This window comes from Amphiura filiformis, chromosome 3 (genome assembly GCF_039555335.1).
Source record: "Amphiura filiformis chromosome 3, Afil_fr2py, whole genome shotgun sequence".
In the NCBI taxonomy this organism is placed as follows: Eukaryota; Metazoa; Echinodermata; class Ophiuroidea; order Amphilepidida; family Amphiuridae; genus Amphiura; species Amphiura filiformis.
In genome coordinates, this window is record NC_092630.1 from 84,019,024 (window position 1) to 84,039,309 (window position 20,286).

The 20,286-nt window shown below is 39.7% G+C and overlaps 1 protein-coding gene across 1 annotated transcript; it reads right to left on the reverse strand.

Moving 5' to 3' along the window:
- Window positions 1–251: 251 nt before the first annotated feature.
- LOC140149278 (zinc finger protein 277-like) lies at window positions 252–20,109 on the reverse strand. Its single transcript, XM_072171540.1, is given in 10 exon segments — window positions 252–611; window positions 2,504–2,678; window positions 5,363–5,502; window positions 12,398–12,607; window positions 13,840–13,885; window positions 15,289–15,534; window positions 17,868–17,933; window positions 17,936–17,946; window positions 18,474–18,702; window positions 20,092–20,109. Coding segments are annotated over 10 exon segments (1,314 nt in total). The 5' UTR covers window positions 20,105–20,109; the 3' UTR covers window positions 252–433.
- Between the last annotated feature and the right edge of the window lie 177 nt (window positions 20,110–20,286).

Below are 20,286 nucleotides of genomic sequence, written 5' to 3' on the forward strand. Positions count from 1 at the left end.
CATATCTTCAAAGTATATCATTATGCATTTGGCAGACAGCCAAATCTGGATCTGTCTTTTCGATAAATTCATGTTACTTAGGCATAAATTATTTTGAATTAGAAAATAAGGAATCAAGTGCTTTAGCTCTAGATGGCAGCATATCAATTTTAACCGGTGTTCAGCATGATATGTACTAGTGAAAGATGGCGGAGTGCAGTAGCCAACGGTACAGCACAGTACGGTTGACAATTATCACTGTTATTAAATTCTGCCCTTTTGAGATGTAGTTCAGCTTATTTCTAATCTGTTTGGCAATATCAAAATCTAAAGAATTTTCATTTTGTCCTGATTTGTAGGAATAAGTTACATTCGTATTATTTCATATGATTTTCAAGTTAAGTGAATATTATTATGTGTAATTTGCATTGTATTGCCTTATAGTAACACACTGTTATGTGTTCTGTAAGTCCTGTAGCACTGCTTCATCAGTAAGTAATATACTGTCCTTGGCATCAGGTGCATCTTCAGCTATAATTGGTGTAGAGCTTTCATCTCCTATCTTGTCATCATCATCATCTTCATCTAGCGCACAAAGAAGATTGTCATTCTCATAGGTAGGAAAGAAATACCTGCATAGATCAAATAGAAACAATTTGGCTTCAGATACAAGTATAAACTATTACATAGTACTATTTCAAAGAAATTCCAGAAAATTACTGACATTTTAAATGACTAATCCATGTTTCATACACTCTTAGATAGTGAGAACCAATCAGAGCAAATGTTAGAAAAATGTGCACCATGCATTGATTGCGCACTCTGCGTACTACACAAAATGCTTTCCGACGCATTCATTTTTCTTTTAGGTTGATGCATTTATATTTGCTTGTATTGTCCGACATTTTTAGTGACAATTTTGTTAGAAGAATAGCAAAATCATGGATTTTGTCCCGAGATGTTGATAGCATCTAATGCACTCCCCCTGCAGGGTAGTTCCGCATGGGGGGGGGGGGGGGGCATTAAAAGCATCAACATCTCATCAGTATGTGTGTGTATCATTTTGTACAATTTCACTCCTAACAAGAGATATTTATTAACCTATACATATGATCAGCTACAACAGGGAACAATGCACTCTGGTGGTGAGAATAGAAAAGTCTTCCACATACAAAATGTCCAAAATGTCAGATATTTTCTGCAGGACATAATTTGTTACTTTCAATACACTTATATCAGTCCCTTGGCAATTAATTTTGATACCCCAAAAAATTTCGACCTGACTGAAGTTTGTATAATCACATCATAAATGGTTAATTAACCTGCCTCAATACAAACATGATTTTATGCAATATATACTTACGATCAACATTTATTGCTGTGCAAACTGCACAGCTTATATGTGATGCGATCAAGCAAAATCAGTCGGAACTCGGAAATATTAAATTTTCAGTTTCTTATAGGATAGTAAAAACATTTACAAAGCTACATTTTCCAGATAACCCCATTGAAATTGAACAACCAATTTCAAAGATATAAGCAATTAAAGATTTTTCAAACAAAAGGAAACAAAGGGAAAGATTTCCTTTGTTTGGCTATATCTCAAAATGTTCTATAGTCATTGGGCCGGGTATATGACCACATAACATAAATATCTTTGTTCTTGCCCCCAATGATGCTCTAAATAAGGTCCAAAATTCTATCTTTCATGCAAAGACCCCACATTGACTGTGAGAGTCCCAGCCTTACCCCCGTATAGATATAATTCACTCATAAAGAACCAAAAAGATTTCTATTACATATTCAAATATACAAATATTGACTGCTATGAGGGGCATGGTTAAAATTATAGGCCCAAGGTGATCTCAAAACCATGACTATGCCCCGAGGCGAGCCGAGGGCATAGTCATGGTTTTGAGAACACCGCGGGCCTATAATTTTAACCATGCCCCTAATAAAAAGCAGTCAATATTTGTTTTATATACCAAATCTTAAGATTCTTGTCATCTGTTTGGTTAAAAGCATCGATTTTGGGAAGAGAAATTAATAGTTTCAATGCGAACAGCACACAGATTACAATCTCGATTTCTGCGTAATTATAACGCTGTGAAAACATTAACGCGCGCGTAATATCATTTTACGCTGGGGAAAACGCCAGTTTGATCTTGACGCACGTGACCGGTCCATAGTTCATTTCCATGGACCGGTCCATAGTTCATTTTGCGGGCATAGTTAATTCAATGACTGGACTTTCAATCAATCAGATGACAAGAATCTATATATGAGGTATATAATACTATATATGACAATGAGTATCATGACTAACCAGCCCCCTTTTTCCTTTTCTTTACAGCTGCATTCAGTATGTTTACATGCAAGCAGTACTTACTTGGGTTGATCCCATTCAGTATGTTTACATGCAAGCAGTACTTACTGGGGTTGATCCCATTCTGTACGTTTTCATGCAAGCCGTACTTACTGGGGTTGATCCCATTCTGTATGTTTTCATGCAAGCAGTACTTACTGGGGTTGATCCCATTCTGTTTTGTTTGGAAGTTGTTTGATGTGTTTTGTTGTTGTCATATGGTCTAATAGACTAGGGATGTCATCACATTGCTGATCACAGCTTATACAGCTTGTCTGGTGGATTCTTCTTCTGATATAGTTTACTAACTTCACTTGATGGTAGAAATTAAGACCTGTCAAGGAATACATAGAAAATACACACATAAAACATAACCAAAAGATGATTGCAGTAAAGTCAAACAGAGTTACAAAGGACATACACACAACACAGTGTTTGGTAATGCTATTCTCTGGTGTATAGATTAGCGATGCCATGATCTTGTACATGGTTTTCTCCGTTTTCCTGGGATTTAGTACAAGTGAGTTGTTCACACACACAGTGTATATACTTGCTCAACTTCAGATTTCCAGTAAGTCACAACAGCTCAGTTTTGGATTTTGAATAGCAACAATTTACATAATACTGCACTTGTATATTTATCACAACAGGTGAATATTTCCTCCCTGCATTGATTGGAAAGAGTCATCATTCTTTAGATTGAGTAAATGGACTATTGATTGCCAAATTATTTGCCTCAACAGAGTAAAACTAACATTGCATATTTTCCCTTCAAAAGCTCATTTTCTGCTCATGCAAAAATAATTTAACACATGTAATAACTTTTGATCTTGACAGTTGACACTAACATACAGCTATGTGAGAATAAAGACATGTGAAACCATCTGATCCATTCAACATGTTCAATTAGGCCAAAGTCAGCAAATGCATAAATTGAGTTAAATTATTATTGCCCATAAATGTTAATTTATAAAGCTATCTGAACCCTTATATCTCTTGAATATTTTGGTTATGTAGATATTATGTTTCTACTGTTTTAGCTCCCAACGTCTCAAATTCAACAATTTGGGGGAAAATTGGCCAACAACCTGTAAATTTATATTGCTTTTGTTTGCTATATTGTAGATCAATCAGGCTCACAGACTTGTGAGGTGGCTATAGTCTGTATGCCTTCCTTGAGGTATGAGGTAGTAATTTATATATTGGTTTTTATTGTATTTCTAAAAGTAAGTATATAAAAGTGTGTATTTTCAGAATGAATATGATGCAAGGAAAACAACTGGCATAACAAAATAATTCAAATATGAAGAGTTTGAGGAAATCACAAAATTTGATTTTACTTTACTCCTGCCTCAAGGAAGGCAGACTATAATCTTAGGTAATTTTGATTTCCTATTCCCTTTTGTAACCTAGAGACAAACAAATGAGTGAAAATAATGGTAATAGTTTGACCTATATACAAAACATTGAATGCTTACGCTTCTACCAAGTCTGTGAAATTTGTACTTATATTCCATGCAAACCAAGTAATTTCTAAACATTTACCAAATATTGAAAAAAAAATGGCTGCCATGACTGAAGGTTTGATCTAAATCTGCTCCTGGAAAAAATAGGGTCTAACCCCACTGCAAGCTTTGCATATCACTTCCAGAGGCTACCAAACCTAGTCTAACATCTTCAGCAGCACTGTACATTTGGTTTTATATCTGTGACTTTTGATTTCACCACATTTTGATGTTATATCAGTATCTACCTGTGTGTGTTATGACTGTTGAATTCTGCTCTGCTTAAGCTTACTGACTGTCTACCATTGTAAGTGTGTATGAACCATGTGCTTCAGTAAACCAGTGGTAAAGCCGCTCATTGAACCAAGTAATGTCAACTGGAATGCTATTGATACAGACTTGAAACAGACTATTTTCTCTACCCACACTCGGTTGTGTGCAGACGACATTGAACCATCAGTGGCTGCCCATGAATTTTCACAAACTCTCAGAAACACGCTTGTTCAGCATGGATTCAGCGAAAAACCTAATAAAGGTCCTCATAGGCAACGCCGTATTGAAAAAGTTCGCGAGAATGCTAGTACGTTGAAAAATCAAGCCAGACGTGATATATGCGGAGATAAGCTCCACGACTTTATTCAAACGGTACGCGGCCATAACAAAGACACCAAAGAAGCCGTTAGAGCAGACCACGCGCGTCAAACCATCCGCAATGAAAGACTTTTTCGCAATGATCCCTATGCTTATGCAAAGACTGCTTCCCGTGGTACGGAATCAAATGAGCTGCCTTCATTTTCCTCTGATGTGTGCTATGAGTTTTATGAAAATACATACAAAGCTCCGTCCAGAATCGCTTGCCATTCCTGAGGGATTACAAACCCCATCTATTAATGCACAGTTCAATCTTGCTGCTATCAAGCGAAGGACATTAAATTTTCTCTGCGAAAATGCTCCTCTTCATCGGCGCCAGGTCCTGATCAAATTAAATACAAGTACTTGAAACACTTGCCTTGTACTCACCATTTCTTGGCAACCTTGTACAATAAGATCGTGTTTGAAGAGAAAACGCCACCCGCGCCATGGTCATCTGGAGTTGTTAGCCTTATCTACAAGAAAGGTGATACTAATGATCCTTCGAACTTTCGTCCCATAGCACTTACCTCCGCCATCTCCAAACTTCTTCACAAGATCTTAGCCAATCGCTTGAACAGTTCTTCCTGGAATGACATCATTGATCCAGAAATTCAAAAGGGTTTCCTGTCTGGATCAAACGGGCTGATTGAACACATTTACTCACTTAATGCTATCATTGACGACGCTGAACAAACTAAGAGCAAGGCCTATATAACATTCCTTGACCTGGCTAACGCTTTCGGTTCGGTGCCTCATGAGATTATCTTCCAACTGCTTGAGTTTTACCGCGTTCCTCCAGCTGTCATCTCCTACATACGCAAGATCTATCTTTAGAATAGAAATCAGGTTACATTTTCCTCATAATATACTTATCACTAACCTTCCTTCATCTGATCTAGATCAAAGTTGTGCTGCTTTGTCATATGAGTTTTCAGTTTGTTCACTGTTGGAGATGACACAGAACAGAATAAGCACACAGCACTGGCACCTGTCTCATCCTCCTCCCAGTCCTGCCATTCACTGTAACATAAAACACACAGAACAGAATAAGCACACATCACTGGCACCTGTCTCATCCTCCTCCCAGTCCTGCCATTCACTGTAACACAAAACACACAGAACAGAATAAGCACACAGCACAGCACCTGATGTCTCATCCTCCTCCCAGTCCTGCCATTCACTGTATCACAAAACACACAGAACAGAATAAGCACACATCACAGGCACCTGATGTCTCATCCTCCTCCCAGTCCTGCCATTCACTGTAACACAAAACACACAGAAAATAATAAGCACACATCACTGGCTACTGACATCTCATCCTCCTCCCAGTCCTGCCATTCACTGTAACACAAAACACACAGAAAAGAATAAGCACACAGCACAGGCACCTGATGTCGCATCCTCCTCCCAGTCCTGCCATTCACTGTAACACAAAACACACAGAAAAGAATAAGCACACAGCACAGGCACCTGATGTCTCATCCTCCACCCAGTCCTGCCATTCACTGTATCACAAAACACACAGAACAGAATAAGCACACAGCACTGGCACCTGGCTTCTCATCCTCCTCCCAGTCCTGCCATTCACTGTAACACAAAACACACAGAACAGAATAAGCACACATCACTGGCTACTGACTTCTCATCCTCCTCCCAGTCCTGCCATTCACTGTATCACAAAACACACAGAAAAGAATAAGCACACATCACTGGCTACTGACATCTCATCCTCCTCCCAGTCCTGCCATTCACTGTAACACAAAACACACAGAACAGTATAAGCACACATCACTGGCTACTGACATCTCATCCTCCCCCCAGTCCTGCCATTCACTGTATCACAAAACACACAGAACAGAATAAGCACACAGCACTGGCTACTGACATCTCATCCTCCCCCCAGTCCTGCCATTCACTGTATCACAAAACACACAGAAAAGAATAAGCACACATCACTGGCTACTGACATCTCATCCTCCTCCCAGTCCTGCCATTCACTGTAACACAAAACACACAGAAAAGAATAAGCACACAGCACTGGCTACTGACATCTCATCCTCCTCCCAGTCCTGCCATTCACTGTAACACAAAACACACAGAAAAGAATAAGCACACATCACTGGCTACTGACATCTCATCCTCCTCCCAGTCCTGCCATTCACTGTAACACAAAACACACAGAACAGAATAAGCACACATCACTGGCTACTGACTTCTCATCCTCCCCCCAGTCCTGCCATTCACTGTATCACAAAACACACAGAAAAGAATAAGCACACATCACTGGCTACTGACATCTCATCCTCCTCCCAGTCCTGCCATTCACTGTAACACAAAACACACAGAACAGAATAAGCACACATCACTGGCTACTGACATCTCATCCTCCCCCCAGTCCTGCCATTCACTGTATCACAAAACACACAGAACAGAATAAGCACACAGCACTGGCTACTGACATTTCATCCTCCCCCCAGTCCTGCCATTCACTGTATCACAAAACACACAGAAAAGAATAAGCACACATCACTGGCTACTGACATCTCATCCTCCTCCCAGTCCTGCCATTCACTGTAACACAAAACACACAGAAAAGAATAAGCACACATCACTGGCTACTGACATCTCATCCTCCTCCCAGTCCTGCCATTCACTGTAACACAAAACACACAGAACAGAATAAGCACACATCACTGGCTACTGACATCTCATCCTCCCCCCAGTCCTGCCATTCACTGTATCACAAAACACACAGAACAGAATAAGCACACAGCACTGGCTACTGACATCTCATCCTCCCCCCAGTCCTGCCATTCACTGTATCACAAAACACACAGAAAAGAATAAGCACACATCACTGGCTACTGACATCTCATCCTCCCCCCAGTCCTGCCATTCACTGTATCACAAAACACACAGAAAAGAATAAGCACACATCACAGGCACCTGATGTCTCATCCTCCTCCCAGTCCTGCCATTCACTGTAACACAAAACACACAGAAAAGAATAAGCACACATCACTGGCTACTGACATCTCATCCTCCTCCCAGTCCTGCCATTCACTGTTACACAAAACACACAGAAAAGAATAAGCACACATCACTGGCTACTGACATCTCATCCTCCTCCCAGTCCTGCCATTCACTGTATCACAAAACATACAGAACAGAATAAGCACACATCACTGGCTACTGACATCTCATCCTCCTCCCAGTCCTGCCATTCACTGTATCACAAAACACACAGAAAAGAATAAGCACACATCACTGGCTACTGACATCTCATCCTCCTCCCAGTCCTGCCATTCACTGTATCACAAAACACACAGAACAGAATAAGCACACATCACAGGCACCTGATGTCTCATCCTCCTCCCAGTCCTGCCATTCACTGTATCACAAAACACACAGAAAAGAATAAGCACACATCACTGGCTACTGACTTCTCATCCTCCCCCAGTCCTGCCATTCACCGTAACACAAAACACACAGAACAGAATAAGCACACAGCACTGGCACCTGGCTTCTCATCCTCCTCCCAGTCCTGCCATTCACTGTAACACAAAACATACAGAACAGAATAAGCACACAGCACTGGCTACTGACATCTCATCCTCCTCCCAGTCCTGCCATTCACTGTAACACAAAACACACAGAAAAGAATAAGCACACATCACTGGCTACTGACTTCTCATCCTCCCCCAGTCCTGCCATTCACTGTAACACAAAACACACAGAACAGAATAAGCACACAGCACAGGCACCTGATGTCTCATCCTCCTCCCAGTCCTGCCATTCACTGTAACACAAAACACACAGAAAAGAATAAGCACACAGCACTGGCTACTGACTTCTCATCCTCCCCCCAGTCCTGCCATTCACTGTAACACAAAACACACAGAAAAGAATAAGCACACATCACTGGCTACTGACTTCTCATCCTCCCCCCAGTCCTGCCATTCACCGTAACACAAAACACACAGAACAGAATAAGCACACAGCACTGGCACCTGGCTTCTCATCCTCCTCCCAGTCCTGCCATTCACTGTAACACAAAACATACAGAACAGAATAAGCACACAGCACTGGCTACTGACATCTCATCCTCCTCCCAGTCCTGCCATTCACTGTAACACAAAACACACAGAAAAGAATAAGCACACATCACTGGCTACTGACTTCTCATCCTCCCCCCAGTCCTGCCATTCACTGTAACACAAAACACACAGAACAGAATAAGCACACAGCACAGCACCTGATGTCTCATCCTCCTCCCAGTCCTGCCATTCACTGTATCACAAAACACACAGAAAAGAATAAGCACACATCACTGGCTACTGACTTCTCATCCTCCCCCCAGTCCTGCCATTCACTGTAACACAAAACACACAGAACAGAATAAGCACACAGCACTGGCTACTGACTTCTCATCCTCCTCCCAGTCCTGCCATTCACTGTAACACAAAACACACAGAAAAGAATAAGCACACATCACTGGCTACTGACTTCTCATCCTCCCCCCAGTCCTGCCATTCACTGTAACCCAAAACACACAGAACAGAATAAGCACACAGCACAGGCACCTGATGTCTCATCCTCCTCCCAGTCCTGCCATTCACTGTAACATAAAACACACAGAACAGAATAAGCACACAGCACTGGCACCTGAAGTCTCATCCTACTCCCAGTCCTGCCATTCACTGTAACATAAAACACACAGAAAAGAATAAGCACACAGCACAGGCACCTGAAGTCTCATCCTCCTCCCAGTCCTGCCATTCACTGTAACATAAAACACACAGAAAAGAATAAGCACACAGCACAGGCACCTGATGTCTCATCCTCCTCCCAGTCCTGCCATTCACTGTAACACAAAACACACAGAACAGAATAAGCACACAGCACAGCACCTGACATCTCATCCTCCTCCCAGTCCTGCCATTCACTGTAACACGAAACACACAGAAAAGAATAAGCACACATCACAGGCACCTGACGTCTCATCCTCCTCCCAGTTCTGCCATTCACTGTAACACAAAACATACAGAAAAGAATAAGCACACAGCACAGCACCTGAAGTCTCATCCTCCTCCCAGTCCTGCCATTCACTGTAACACAAAACACACAGAACAGAATAAGCACACAGCACAGGCACCTGATGTCTCATCCTCCTCCCAGTTCTGCCATTCACTGTAACACAAAACACACAGAACAGAATAAGCACACAGCACAGGCACCTGATGTCTCATCCTCCTCCCAGTTCTGCCATTCACTGTAACACAAAACATACAGAAAAGAATAAGCACACAGCACAGCACCTGGCATCTCATCCTCCTCCCAGTCCTGCCATTCACTGTAACACAAAACACACAGAAAAGAATAAGCACACAGCACAGGCACCTGACGTCTCATCCTCCTCCCAGTCCTGCCATTCAATGTAACACAAAACACACAGAACAGAATAAGCACACAGCACAGGCACCTCAGGGCGATGTGACTTCATAAGGGCAATGTCGGGGATTATAGGACACAATCGATGGGGAGAGATGAGGTCCGACCAGGTCCGACCGAGTCTCCTACACAGGTTACGCCCCCTGTGGAGGGGCGGAACCAAACTGGCTGATGTGGAGACTAAGCCAGTTTGCGTCGGTCTGATACTCGTCTTTGACCATGCCCAGATCTGGCTGGTCAGGAAGATATTTAATATCCCGAATTTATAATATGCCTACCAGTTCCATCTATAACCGATTTGCTAGAGAATATTTGTTACCACGTTTAATAAATTCGTATTAATCGTATAATAAAATGTGGTCAAATGTATATTTGTGTACATAGTGTGTGGATCCACTCTTCTCACGGACTTGGCTACTAAGCATGTCGGGAAGGATATGGCGGTATGCTGACCTGGGTCAATATGTTCTGGGCAGATGAGGTCCGACCAATTGCCTACGACCTTGTGTGCGATCATGTGTAACAGGCAATTCCCGATAATAATAGAGGTTCCCTGAGGCACCTGAAGTCTCCTCCTCCTCCCAGTCCTGCCATTCACTGTAACACAAAACACACAGAACAGAATAAGCACACAGCACAGCACCTGACATCTCATCCTCCTCCCAGTCCTGCCATTCACTGTAACACAAAACACACAGAAAAGAATAAGCACACAGCACAGCACCTGAAGTCTCATCCTCCTCCCAGTCCTGCCATTCACTGTAACATAAAACACACAGAAAAGAATAAGCACACAGCACAGGCACCTGAAGTCTCATCCTCCTCCCAGTCCTGCCATTCACTGTATCACAAAACACACAGAAAAGAATAAGCACACAGCACAGGCACCTGATGTCTCATCCTCCTCCCAGTCCTGCCATTCACTGTAACATAAATTACACAGAAAAGAATAAGCACACAGCACAGGCACCTGAAGTCTCATCCTCCTCCCAGTCCTGCCATTCACTGTAACACAAAACACACAGAACAGAATAAGCACACAGCACAGGCACCTGACGTCTCATCCTCCTCCCAGTCCTGCCATTCAATGTAACACAAAACACACAGAACAGAATAAGCACACAGCACAGCACCTGATGTCTCATCCTCCTCCCAGACCTGCCATTCACTGTAACACAAAACACACAGAACAGAATAAGCACACATCACTGGCTACTGACTTCTCATCCTCCCCCAGTCCTGCCATTCACTGTAACACAAAACACACAGAACAGAATAAGCACACAGCACAGGCACCTGATGTCGCATCCTCCTCCCAGTCCTGCCATTCACTGTAACACAAAACACATAGAACAGAATAAGCACACAGCACTGGCACCTGTCTCATCCTCCTCCCAGTCCTGCCATTCACTGTAACACAAAACACATAGAACAGAATAAGCACACAGCACTGGCACCTGTCTCATCCTCCTCCCAGTCCTGCCATTCACTGTAACACAAAACACATAGAACAGAATAAGCACACAGCACTGGCACCTGTCTCATCCTCCTCCCAGTCCTGCCATTCACTGTAACACAAAACACACAGAACAGAATAAGCACACATCACTGGCTACTGACTTCTCATCCTCCACCCAGTCCTGCCATTCACTGTAACACAAAACACACAGAACAGAATAAGCACACATCACAGGCACCTGATGTCTCATCCTCCACCCAGTCCTGCCATTCACTGTAATACAAAACACACAGAACAGAATAAGCACACAGCACAGCACCTGACATCTCATCCTCCTCCCAGTCCTGCCATTCACTGTACCAGAAAACACACAGAACAGAATAAGCACACAGCACAGGCACCTGATGTCTCATCCTCCTCCCAGTCCTGCCATTCACAGTAACACAAAACACACAGAATAGATTAAGCACACAGGTTAGGATCACTACACCTTATAAATCATTTAGCATCATTTAGAGGTGTAGCTTTATACAGGCACAGTATCCTAATCAGCCACCAAATGAATAACCATCACAGCCAGGATCAGCTCTCCGTGTTTCGTACTGGTAGACCACGGGAAAACTAGCAGTAAGTTCCTTGTCCAGAGGAAATTCAAACTAGCTTTGAAAGGACTGAAATTCCAACAATGCGGGGACTAAAACTTGTACCATCTCGCACCTTACCAATTGTGCTAACAGGACTGTTATGTATAGATACAGTGTATAGTGTATCTATTCTCTAGTAGATAGTAACACCATGTTGTATTTCACAGTGGCAGATTCAATTATGCATGCTAACCTAATCTCATGGGGCGATACACACTCATAAAAGGTGATTTGCTCATAAACTGGCAATGCAACAGTGTGAACTCACTGATTCGAATCTTCCATTGCAAAATCCAACATGACGTTACTCTCAACTTCAGACAAGACGCACTAATATGAGAGTATACAAGGATCTTACTCATTCTCTTCATCAGAGTTATTCCTAGAGTCTTTCTCCCTTTCAGATTGTGCCACCTGCCAGTTCCTGCCCAGTTCTAGATAATTGATGACATAAAATCTATCATACAGTCTGTTCTTTGGGTTCAGACGCTTGTGGGATTTCTTACGCATGTGTTCTTTTAACGTTGGTCTATCTTTGAATGTTCTCTCACAAAATAAGCATTTTAAACTGAAAAGAGAAGAAAAACAAAAAATGGGCATGGTTACTGTTACACAACAACAATTAGCAACATTGTATTGTCATTCAATTATGATGATTGAAATTTCAATTGGAAACTTGTCACAATAGACCAATAATATTTAGATAATTCACAGGGAATCAATCTATGCAAATTTCAGTTTGCATAGCAAGTTTATTATAGTTTATTTTGATTAATTTCTCATGACTACAATTTTTGGTATGTCTAAGTATGCTAAATTCAGCAGAATCAGGAAGGCCTATTATTATTATAACATGAAGCTTTTAGCTATACCACACATTTTCTATACTACAAAGTAATACTGTGCAAGATATTTTGATACTGAATGCCGCAAACATTTGCGTTGGTGTACTGAAACTCATAGCGCATTACGCTGAATACATAATCGTGTGGAGAGACCAAAGCAGGCGTAATTGATTAAGTTAAGCAGTTTGTTGTTTTGTACCGCCAGCAACCATGATGAAAATGATTACGCTAACAACTGGTTTCCAAATGGCACCAACATGTTTATTTTGATACTTTGGCACTCAAAAAGCATAGAAAAACTTCATATTATATAATAATAATATTAGATGGCTTTTTTATGTGAAACTTGAATCTATCAAGACTCAAAGTCATAAAAATACCAAACCTGACCTTTGTACTCGTTTGGTATTTTCATGGCTTATCGGTATTTTCTCGTCGATAACACTCAAAGCACAAATATTCTCTTGATTAAGTTGATACATAACCAAGTATACACAAATTTTGATTAATAACTAGTTTTAATAACAAGTTTTACAAAAAATAATAATGTCTGATTTCCAGAAGCCTTGTCATACTAAAAAAATATTTCTTTTTTCCAAAACAGGATAAAAAATTTCAGTCACCTTTTTACAGACAAGGGAGGGTTTCAAGAAACCAAAATAATTTTATTTCCACCTTGGAATAGGCTGCATAGATATATGACAAATTCTAAATAAAATCAGGATCAAACAGTGACAATCTTGATTTGCATTCTTTCTTGTCTGTTCTCATGGTGTTGACAAAGTGTTTGTCATTGTCATGCGACTTCAGAACTCAATAGTGTAAGTGTTAACTGAATGAAATGATACTGATCGTGAATTGTTTGGGTAGTGTACTTCATACATTTCAAAATCAAGTGACCTGTTATTGCCAACAATTGCCTATGAATGCGAGTATCACATGTGACATGACTTACCTATTTAGCACTTCTTCAATAATGTCCAGAAACTCTTTTGTAAACACTGAAAAGTGTAAAACAAGATATCTGCAATGAGACATTATGCTCAGGATTTATGCATCAGTAACTTTCTTGATTTTTAACATACCAAACAAGGTCAGAACACTGTTTTAACATATCTGCACTCTTAACAATTTAAACAGAACAAATCTGGTTTACCATTGTTACTGCCTGTGTTCTACATTTTGGGTGTGGAGGTGGGGTGGGTTGACCAATGTTGGAAAACCTGAAAGCCTGGGTAAGAAATTTCACAGTGTACACATTTTATAGTAATCTTATCTTTATCCTTTTTACAAAACATGACAACGCTTGGTAAAAAGCCAGAAGGACAAAGGTGCATAATGATAACGAAGCACTAGTACTTGAGACCCCCACTTGAAACCTTCTTGCATAAAACAACTGCAATGAATCTCTCAGTGCCAGCTCTTGGCAAAATCAGTAGGAAACCAGTCTTGATCTTCTTCCACTATCATCCAGAAGGGAACTCAGTGATCTTGGCTTTTTTTTTTTTGCAAGTTGGGGCAATTTGATTTAGATGTAGATAAGTTTGTTGTTTTTAAAAGTAAAAACCAACAGAACCATCCCACCACTAGGCTCTCTGCAGATCCTCTTATGTTATCTTTTCAGAGGTGTAAGACTGAATCCCACAAACAATCATACTTCAACTGCATTGTTCCCTTGTGGAACCAGCTGCCTCTGGAAACCAGATTATCCAATTCCATTTCTTCTTTCAAATATCAAGCTCTGGATTTTTTGAAGTCTCAATTTTATTCCAAATTTGTTCCTTCTGAAAGCTGCACTTGGTTTTCTACTTGCTGATGCCCTAATTGTAGGCCCATTTAAGGTCTTGCCCCTGGCATTCCATTCTTTTTTCCAAATTATTTAGGTCTTTCCTAGGTGGGATGGTTCTAAAGGTGAATTTACACCTGTTTATCCCAGCCTATTCGCCGGTCTTTTAACATGTTTTTTTTAAAAAAAGCTTTTATATTTTTCAAAATTTGGATGTACAATAATTTTATATGTACCAGTGATGAAGTCTAATAAATAAATAAATAAATAAACCATATTTTGTGTGTAAAAAACCACCATTCTGAGTGACAAGCCCTGCATATGAGACTGAAACCAATTGTCTCATTAAATAATATAATATACAAGACACAGCCAGTTTCATATTACATGTAGCTGTGCTACATCACATCCAGCATGGCTATAATCTTTTGCAGAGTCCTTTTTAAGTGTTATAGTCTTCGCCTGAACATGTGTTACATCAAGTGTGTGCATAGGACCTTGTGCAATACATGATGGATGGTTGGTATGCTTAATTTGTAAAAGGAATGAGGCAAAACATTATATAACCAGCACTTTGTACAGTATACCCTACATACAAAGGTACAAGAAGCTACTCACCTAGATCATCTGGTTTCCCAATACTAAAGTGATGATCAAATGCCATGTGATCTATCAATGCAGCTCTATTGCCTTCAAAATAATGGCTACAAAATAGACATGACCGGGAAAAACTTGTGTCAATCCTTTCCTTTTGTTGAGCTTCTAGAATTACTTGTAAACGTTTACGTTGAAGATATTCTCTGATTTGCTTGTCTTCTTCCAGTGCATCAGAAAGCAAGAAATATTTCCTCTTTTGGCCTGTAACTGGGGTGAAATAAAAAAAATAATGTCCATACAATTAGTACAGGTGCATCAATATGACAGTGATTTATGGTGCTCTAACTTAACACAATCTCAGTGGGCAATGTGACATGGCCTTAGTGGGACATGGACCAAGTGGGACATAACCCTAGTGGGACATGGACTAATTGGGACATGGCCCTAGTCAGTATAATAAGCGCTAGCACCCTAAAAGCAACACAGTTTGATGTATAGTAAAATGTTTTCAAATTTATTTATACTTTTCACATTTTTTCCGCCCTTTTTGGGTGGGTGCGGCGTGCCGCACCCACCCTGTATTCTCTGACTATTGACCTACTTTTTCACATGCCGCAGTGTTGAGAAAATATTCGTGCCGGTTATATCCCAAACACCCACAGAGGTGATAGTTTACGGCGAGTTTTGTAATTATTACTTGATTTTGATATGTAAGTAATACGATAAAGTCGTCATAGGCAGTAATGTGTTTGTATTAAAAGAAATAACAAAAATAATTATTTAAGTAATAGAAATACTATTTGGAAATTGCAGCAAGATTTGCAGATGTTTTTATTTGAACAGTACCAGTTCACCAGTTTTGCTAGTTTTCCTAATCTTTGGGCTAAATTAATAGCATCGTGAAGGTCATATATATCATTTTATACTGACAGCTTCGCATGTACTTAAATACAGCTTGTATGTGCATTGTGTTCAGTGTGTACATAGGCTATTTACTTTTCAAATCTTTGATGCTTGTATAAGGTATTATAGACAAATTATTAGAATGCATGTGCACCAGTAGAAATGGCCCAGGTTGAATAAAATAAATAAACATATGAATGAATATTTTATTCCCTGGATTATTTTTGTTGGGACAAAATAATGATATAGTTTGACGCTTTGAAATACAGTTATGTTAATCATAATAAAGTTACAAAGTTAAAAAATAAGATCGAAATATTGTAAAATCACACATTTACCCTCATAAGTTGCAATACAACATATTGAGGAAATTGATATGACAGATTTTTAAACTTTGATATGGAAAGATACCCCAGCCCTGTTGTCTCACCAGAGAAGATGAGCAGAAGTCTTTCTATCTGATGATAAAGAGAAAAAAAACTCTAGGTATGATTACGAAAATGTTTTAAATAACTATTATCTACAAAAGTTTTATAACCATGTTTTATATAAAATGTTAACATAAAACGTCTTGTGTTATGATGTGAAGGGTTAAAATAAAAAAAGGGAAAATCTATTCCAACTCACAAGAAGAGAACAAAGGATAAGCAATAGATCAGATTAAAATCAGGGAAAATATGACACAACCTCCAATGGGGAATAACAAACGTATAAACATGTTTATACGCTTTTGTGTTATTCCCCTATTGGAAATCGATGTTGTGTCATATTTTCCCTGTTTTTAATTGTGAACTTGACTTACTCATTCTTTCATTTCTCTTGACAATTTTTCATTTGCCCACCCTATTCCTTTTAAAGGAATTTTTATTTCTTTACTAATTCTTTTGCCGCCCCTTCTTTTTCCGCCGCCCCTTCGTTTGCCGCCCCTTCTTCTTCCACCGCCCCTTCGTTTTGGCCGCCCCATGGGGGGCTAACGCCCCTAAAGCCCCCCAAAAAATATGCGCATGCTAGTGGGATTGGACAAAGTGGTATTTGATCAAATGTGGCATTGGACCAAATGGGATTGGACTAAGTGGGATTGGACCAAGTGGGAATAAACTGTTATACCTGTAATGTTTTTTTTTGCATGGTAGAACTGCTAGCCATCATTTTTTAAATACCTACTCATCTGTATCGCTATTTTCATGCAAAATGATTACATAAAATATATAGTGACTTAATACCAGAAGTCTGAATCACAATCAAATAATTATAAACAATCATGTCTAGCCTACATTGAGCTGTTCCAGATGAATTCCTATGGAAGACATGACCTTAATCTCCCACACAAGGAGTGTGAATTACAAATGGGGTTACATTATTGGGTGACTCCATTTGAAATCTACACCCCCTGTGTGGGAGATTAAGGTCATGTCTTCCATAGGGATGTACATGTATATGGATTTCCACTGGATTAACCTGTTGTATCACATTTATAGGCTTGGTAAAAGGATGTATATAGTTAATGATACAGAAATACTTGAATTGCAACATATATACTATGCATTTGATGACAGTTTGCTGCACATCATGCTTGAGTCACATTTTGTAATATGAAACAAGATCCTTCAAATGCTAGCTAAGGTCAATGCTGGACCAAGATAAGCTGCTGGTCTTGTAAAGATGGAACACAAGATAAGAAGTCTTTTGTTACATACCACTATCCTCTTTACGTATTGTTGAACAGAATTCCTTCAGTGGCTCTTGGGCAAAGCGCTTCTTCAATACTCAATGTACCTGAATAGAAAAAAGATATCAAACACATATAAATGTTAATAATCAATAAAAAGTAGGTGGTTCTATTTCTTCCTTACATGGAGGCCTATCACCAAAAGAAATTAATTCCAAATTCTGAGTAAATAGCTCCAATGGATATGTGCATTGCAATAGCCCATAGAATGGTACAGGTATACAGTATACCACCACAGGGTGATTATAAAGCTATCATTATTTTGTAGGAAACTTAGCTCAGGCCAACTTTGATGGTGATCAAAATAATTGTATGAGCTTTCTTCAGGTGTCAAAATCTCACTTTTGATGGGACTGCCATTCAGGACATCTACCTTATTACCTGACAATAATTTAAGCATATGAACGACTGTACACTACAAACAGGTGGAATTCAAATTGGTAGGTTCTTTTTTGTTTTGTTTTAAACATGCAAGTTTGAATCCCCAATTAACTCACTTACATGTTCATCTGAATAATATGCAAACAAAACAAACAGACAAAAAAATCTAATTCAAGCAAACAAATGCACTTACTCTCTAAAATTGCAAATGAGATTTACATCAGCAATTATCAGTTTATGTTCAATCTGGATATGTTTTAATATTTCTTCCTTTCCCTGTGACAGATCTAAATTGAGTGAGCATAACATGCAAACAACACAGTCAGAATCTTCATTGGGGATTTGCTGATCGGCTTTCTCTTCTGGAAATGCTAGAACTTCCAAAATGCTGTCATGTTTGGTTGTGCCATGTGCCTGAGGAGCTGTGATGGAAAACATTAAAATTCATAATGATATTAGTAACAATTAAAGCCATAATGTACGATCTTATAATATGAAATTGGTTTATTTTTTTCAAACCTGATTTTTTTGCATTTGTGTAATGTTTACACATGTCACAACTTGCACCTAAATGGAATCGGCCAAATTTGTTGTCTTTGTAGGTCAACAGAGCAAAGTTCGACATATTATCATAATTTAAAAATTATGATAATATGTCCTCCCATAGAACTGCATGGTAAATGACCAAAATAACCAGTGGGGTTTCTTTCACTTGTGTACTTGTATAAGCATTTACAAAAACTCAATGTGACATTAAATTTACCACATTCCCACATTTCATCTACCAAATGTTTGCATGAATGCTACCAATTTGGTTAAAATCAAAGGTTAATTTTAGTAAGAGCGGGCCTTTCATAATTCTTAATTATAATTATACATGTAGTTTGCACACAATCAACATTGGTTAAAACTTTTTGACCCCCCCCCCATAATGCCCAATCCCGCTACCAAAGTACATGTATTTATGAACACTCCCTTAGGGGCTGTCCAATAATTATGAGCCCCCCGAGGTAAAATTTTCAAACAGCTCGCCAATAATCGCTTGCCCCCTCCTCTCGGCCCGCCAAAATCGCTTGTTCTCCCCCACTCTCGGCCCGCCAAAAATCTTTGCCCCCCCCCTTGCACATGCCAAATTTTGGGATCTCAATTTGCAACTCTTATTATGGTCTATATGTTGTGAGCGCAGCGAGCAGGAAAATTTGCATATTTCAGCGTTTCGGTACGGTTTTCCTAAGCCTTTTTTAGAGTTTAATTTTAAAAAGCACCCCAAGAATGTGTGCCAAAAATCACTTGCCCCCCCCCCCCCTTTTGGCTTGCCAAAATTTCTTGTCCCCCCCAATTTTACCTCCCCCCGCCTAAAGGGCTCATAATTATTGCACAGCCCCTTAAAATCCCAGGTGTCTCAAGCGACATAAATATTTCCATAAATAAGCTTTATTATCAGCTAGCAGTTTATCATAGCCAATTCAGTCCCAAATACAGATTAATGTCAGCAATTGAATTTTGCATAAGGACTGATTCAGTCTAGCAATATGGGGATGGCAATCACTCAGACTGTGACATGGTGATGTGACATAACTGTGTCTGTGTCAGACTGTGATGATAACTCTCACTCAGCGTACGGTAAGACTAGCCAGTTTTACAAACGAAAACGATTGACACTTATGTGTCCATAAAAAATCAATGCTTATCTTAATCAAACTCATTTGATACATAATTACATGTTTTTTCGGTTCATTAAATAAAGAACGCTACACATGAACCGTAAATCATTGATTCCCCATTTGTTTTGAAGTCAAAATATTATTCACAGGAGGCTGCCATTTTGTTTTCTGCACATCCTTAGGGGCGCACCATTAGATTTCCAGGGGGGGCATGGGAGTTTTTTGAAAAAAAAAAACTTTGCCCACCAGTGAGAAAAAAAAAAAAAACTTTGCCCACTAGTGAGAAAAAAAAAAAAAACTTTGCCTCACTGATGAGTAAAAAAAAAAATTTCACCCACCCAA